We start from the raw sequence: 5,971 nt of genomic DNA, 5'->3' as shown, positions 1-5,971 counted from the left end.
GTACTTATTTACAATAATAAAATATGCAAATACATGAATTCGATGTTATATTCATTTTACAAAATGCGTTTTTTTTTTCTAATTGACGATTATGCTTTTTTTTAAGAAACAAAAATAAATTATTATTGAACAACACTTAGTCAAACTTAGTTTTACTTAGTGGAAAAAATTTTGACATGCTGGAAAATTTGAAATTTTTATATATAAATAAAATAAAATTGCTAACTGTTTTTATTCCCCAAAGGGAGTAGCATGTTTCAATATTTCTCCTTAAAATGCATTGAAGCTTTGTTTGATTCTAGTTATAAAATCGTCGTTGGCAATTCATTTTTTTTTTATTTATCTCCGTTGAATCTTAAAATGCCATACTTCCTGTAGCTCCCTCTTGTAGCATAAAATTATTTCCGTTAGTGTGTGTGAATCGTGACCTGTTTAGAGGAAGATGTTTATGTAGTGCTTGAAATGTCTTATGATCGGCAATCAAGTTGGATCCGTAAAAGACATTATCGTTACAAGAATACTTCAAATCGGCATCGGAGTGGGAGGAACCGTTATCGCAACAATGATCATGTATTTATTAATTCTGATGAACAATTGACAACCCCATATGATAACTCTTGTGATATTCCTGGATTTTACTACGATTCTGAAAAGAAGCGATATTATCGTCTCCTTCCCGGGCACAATAACTACAACCCTCTTACTAATGCAAATCTTGAGTTGAAAGAAAAGATAAAAAAGTGGCAAACTTTACACACCGATAAGAACATCAGCATCACCACTAACAAACGTTTGAGTTCAGAGTTCATGCCAGACTATCTTGCCTTGCGTCAGTTAGGTAATGTTCCGTTACTTCAGTTTTCAACTTATGCTATAAAGCAAAAAATGGCTCAGTTAAAATGTATTTTAAAAAAGAATATTAGTAGTCCTTGCTTGAGTCATCCATATAGAGACTGTAAGTATTTAATTTCAGCATCAGGATTTCCTCACTTATTAGGTTCGTGGCAATTAACAGATAATTTGGGTGCAGTTATTCAAGAATTATCATGCGAAAATATAAGTCGGTTATCCCAAGAGAGCGAAGGTAGTTCTGTCGATCTAACAATAACTGGTAGTAGTATTGTAAATATCCATCCACAGCATACAGTTTCTGATATGTGTTGGGCTGAAATATATCCTCAGTTAAACTTTGTTCTGTATTCCTGTAACCCTTCTGATTTGACTAATACTGCAAGTAGTACTGTGCATCTCTTACCATGTAGAAGGTTGTGCGACACAACCACAGCAAACCTAGAACGGCTGGACAGATTGTCTCAGACCTATGAATTTGCTAACACAACCGTTTGGAGTTGTGCATTTAACCAACAAACCAAAAACATAGCAATTGGCATGGAAGGTAGTATTTACATACGAAACATCGAACGGGGGGACGTATCGCATTTGCATCTTCATAAAGAAAATCCGTTCTCTGTTTTGTTTAATAATGATGGGCATCTTGTTTACTGTGGAACTAATACTGGTAATCTTAGATGCTTTGATTTAAGAACTAGCAGAAACAACATATGCAAACAATTTGGAAGAGGTATTTCATCAATGCAACTTCTTTCTAACAAAAACTGCATTCTTACAAGTGCATTTGATGATAACCTGCAAATGGTAAGTTGTAATTATTCTTAAAACATAAATAATGTATGTAGAGAGAAAAAAAATCATTAATCTTCCAATGTTAGAATACTTTTGTCACATTTTCCTTAGTTAATTCCATCCAGGAGTTAAATTTTCTGATGTATACCTTCTAAGATTTGTGACAGGTGCTATGATGGTCCAACTCAGTAAGATTTCTCAACTGGTTTATGAACTAAAAGTTATTTTTAAATTGGCATGTTATTTCTCAAGCCTCATGCTTCAATTAGCAGCCATTTTAGTTTTCTGAAGCATTCCTGACTGCATTAATCCATTGCTATCTTGGTCATCTTTGGTTTCACCCCCACTCCCTGCCATTTTTGCTTTAAACACTTGTTAATTCTTCGTTTTCCATCGTGGCCATACAGTTTTAGATTAGATCAGCTTATGCATTTTTGAATATTAATAATGTCAAGTTCTTTTCTGATTTCTTAATTTTTAATATGGTTATACCATTGATGTTATTTGTTCACAACCATAATGTTCTTCAGATATCTGTGGTAACCATTGTTAATCATCTATTTTAATAAGCTGTGTGATGCATGTAGGCATACCCCAGCCATGCAACATGTTAAGTTCCAGAGACCACTATTGTTTAGTGAATAATATAACGAGTCATGAATGATGAATACAACGAATCACTGCCTTTCCCCCCTCTCCCCACTTTAGATGCATGTAACAGTTTTATGACTTTTTTTAAGCACATCAGATACACAAACAAAAAATTTAGAAAAATTTTTGCAAATGTTATTCTGAATGGAGGAAATATGTTCAAGGAAACATGGTAACTAGTTTGGTCATCAATCTACAACAGGATTAGGGTTCTACGGAACCCTAACATTCTGTGAGATGTCGCTAGTGGTTTTATGAGAGATTGTGATTTCACAAAAAAAAAAAAATGGTATAAATAATATATGAGCATAATTATAATGAGTATCACAGAGCCGACAAAATTTCCTTGCTATTATTATTATTATTATTATTATTACGTGACACCTCCAAGGAATCCAAAGATTCATTGAAGGAGGGCACCTACTCTACAACTCTGAGTCTCCACCAACTACAACGAACCACTACTACCATCATCATCATATACACCAACACCATCTACTGCCCACCACCACCACTAGTATTTTCACAGACAATCACAAACATTCATGCCCATGGCGGTTTTCGAACCCGCATCCTTTTGGATGGAGAGCAGATACTCTAACCACTCGGCCAACCAGGCTGGCCTGGTTGACCATGGGCATGGATGTTTGTGATTGTCTGTGAAAATACTAGTGGTGGTGGTTGGCTGCAGATGGTGCTGGTGTAGATGATGAAGGTAGTTGCTGTTCATTGTATTTGGTGGATTGAGTGGTGGAGATGGAGAGCTGTGGAGTAGGCCCTCCCTCGATGAGTCTTTGGACTTCCTGGAGGTGTCACGTAATAATTGAGTTAAATCTACCTGCTATGTTTCTTTTAATTCTCAATAGCTTAATAAAAAATAATTCATAAAAAACATAGAAAATATTAGAGAAAAAAATAACATAATTACTTATCTTATTTGTCACGAATATGCTTATATAAACTAGAATACATTTATATTCCATCCATCCTGATTTACACTTTCATGCAGACTCACACATTACTGTATAGGCATTCGAAATCAAAATCTCTATGGAATACTTTGGTTACTCCTTATTCCAGGAGTGTCATGTCTGTAGAAGTGTGTGTTCATGGGAATGGTTTGCCTGTTCTAAGGGACGAAAAACTCGAGTTTCTGGGTGAAAAAATACCCTCTACCTCGTATGAGACCAGCTAACTCACCTTTAGTCGAAAGAGACCAGATAAAGGTTTTGCATGCCATGGACAGGAATCCAACCCAGGTCTTTCCGACCAAAGGGTTTCGTCTATACCAACTGAGCTATGGAGGCTACGTGTTTATTATTAATTAGTATAATTTTTAATAAACATGATATTAATTAGTCTTTTTACAAACCGACGTGTTATGTTGGTTTTTCAAGATTGGACTGCCTATTGAGAATCTAGCACCTCTTTGTGTATAATAACCCAAAAAAATTTTGGGTTTATGTTGTTTTGCAGTGCTGATATGTAAAGATCTTTATTCTTCCACAATGTCGATAACGTTGAAAAGGGCAAAGTTAAACTTTTTATTGTGTGTTAAGGCCCAAGTGCTGGGAGGATATCATGTTGGAGGTGTAATCGAGTATTGACAGCGCTAAGGAAGGATTAAAGACTAATTTTAATGTTTCCAGTATTTCATCTCAGTCACTAACACATCTTTAGGGAGTACAAATAACACTTGTAGCACACACACATACACACTCATAAAGGCAACACAATACTCAATGAAATGTGTGGCTATGATGACTCTAAATTCCTATCTAGGTGGTGCACCCTCTATGGTCATTTTGTAAATTGGCACCTGTGTTGTAGAAGAAATAAACCTGTTTCTGTATTGAGACGGCTATCTCACCTTCAGTTGAAAAGCCTTACAAAGACTTCATTCTCCACTAGATTTGAACTCATGTATCAACCAAAGAAAAATACTAAATGTTTTTTTTTCTTCTCAAAAATTGACTTTTTTTTTTTTTAATTTAATAAATTATTTTAATGCAGTTATTTTGTTTCATCACACTGAAGTTTGTTAAAATTTTACAAAATTAACTATGAATTAACTGTCAACAAAATTAACTATTAATGAAGAAATTTCTTTTATAGGTGGACTTGAGAACATGGGAACCAGTTTTACATTATCCAGAACATTGTAATAAGCATATGAAGATTCCGTTCAGTTTTGATGAAAAAGCAAATATTATCTGTTCTTGTGGTCAGGATCAGATAACAAGGCTTTGGTCTCTCTCTGATGGGAAGCTTATTGCATCAATCCCACCTCCTGTAGAGTATTCTCAAAATTCTTCAAGGGATGTTCCACAGCCTTGGGTTTGGTACTTTGATCCTTGGTTTTCAGAATCAAAAGTTCGACCTGGTTTGTACATGGCATTTGGAAATGAGATTTTATATTATACTACAAATTTAGAGTCTTCGTGAATAATTTAGGATGTAATTATGTATGATTCATATCAGATAAGGAAAGGGCTAATAAAAAGTGGATATAAACCAAGGAAAAATCTTATCTGTATAATACCTAGACACTGTTCATAGATTAAATAACAAACACCAAAATAAGCTTTTCTCATTGCACCCAGCATTTATGATTGTTCACAGTATCAGTATCCCTGGGAAGGGGAGAAGTATGCATTTTGAATCAAAGCCAGTTATTTGAACATATGCAAAAGATCAACTTTTTATTACTGAAACTATAATATGGTCTCATTCATTACTTTCCACACCCCATTTATTTACAAAATGTTATGTCCCTAAGTGTGGTTTTTCTACAGTTTGCTGGTTTCAGAAAATAAAAAAATTCAAATGTGGCACTGAGCTGTTGATAGAGAAAATCAAGCCCATAAACAATAAAAAAAAATAAATAAAATAACAGAAATGTGTAGCTGTTACTTGTTCACATGCATGTGCACATAGAAAATACTCTTGTTTGGGCCTGTTACTTAACTGATATCAGATACCAATAAAAATATTGGATATTTTTCACTGATATTACAAATTTACTTCAATTCAGTAAACTATATATGTACATATATTACACATATGTATATGCGATAGGCTGAAAAAAATTATACTGAAAAAATCGATCCTTAACTATGTAAAGTTTGGGAAACAGTAATATAGAATATGTAAAGCAAAGTAATAGTTTCAAAATGTCATTTTACGGAGGAATTTGGTGTAATCCAATTATTCTTTTCTTTTATTTATTTATTTTTTTACTTGGCAAAGGAAACTGTATTCAAGATATAGTAAATTTTAAAGGATATTTTTAAAAATATTAACTACTAAATTAAGATAAATAATGGTAATGTAAAAACTTGGATATGCAATATGTGATTATAGCATTAGTTTATCAAACTTAATTGATATCCTCCTTTGTACCATCACATAAGCTAAAAACCTTATGTGATGGTACATTATAATGGATTACAGTTGATTCTCATTATAGCAAACTTGTAGGAGACACAGGAATAATTTACCACAGCGAGTGCTTATGGCCTTTTATTGAAATTATTATAGAGGAATAAGTTGGCTATAATGGTGTTTGCTGTAGTGAGAGTTGACTGTATAATGTTTATAAAGATATTAAGCAACATTGGTGTAATTACTGTTTTAGTTATAGAGATGTTTCTAAGTTTATTATTGTTATTACTTG

The 5,971-nt window shown here is 33.4% G+C and overlaps 1 protein-coding gene across 1 annotated transcript; it reads left to right on the top strand.

The window, feature by feature from the left end:
- Positions 1 to 408: 408 nt before the first annotated feature.
- On the top strand, positions 409 to 4,820 carry LOC150094257 (DDB1- and CUL4-associated factor 4-like). Its single transcript, XM_090412174.1, has 2 exons — positions 409 to 1,656; positions 4,411 to 4,820. The coding sequence occupies exons 1-2, from the start codon at positions 463 to 465 to the stop codon at positions 4,738 to 4,740; spliced, it is 1,524 nt and encodes a 507-aa protein (XP_090268300.1). The 5' UTR covers positions 409 to 462; the 3' UTR covers positions 4,741 to 4,820.
- Positions 4,821 to 5,971: the final 1,151 nt, after the last annotated feature.

The sequence above is a fragment of the Typopeltis vanoorti genome, chromosome 22 (assembly GCF_054136105.1).
Source record: "Typopeltis vanoorti isolate ZY-2024b chromosome 22, IOZ_Tvanoo_1.0, whole genome shotgun sequence".
NCBI classification, from domain to species: domain Eukaryota; kingdom Metazoa; phylum Arthropoda; class Arachnida; order Uropygi; family Thelyphonidae; genus Typopeltis; species Typopeltis vanoorti.
The sequence above is the reverse complement of the archived record's forward strand: the minus strand, read 5'-3'. Positions and strand labels throughout refer to the sequence as shown.

Bases quoted from the DNA above. Each gene is read 5' to 3' on its own strand.
- LOC150094257 (XM_090412174.1), top strand. From the start codon at position 463: ATGTCTTATGATCGGCAATCAAGTTGGATCCGTAAAAGACATTATCGT. The intron at 1,657-4,410 runs GTAAGTTGTAAT...TTTCTTTTATAG, and splicing joins TTGATGATAACCTGCAAATG to GTGGACTTGAGAACATGGGA.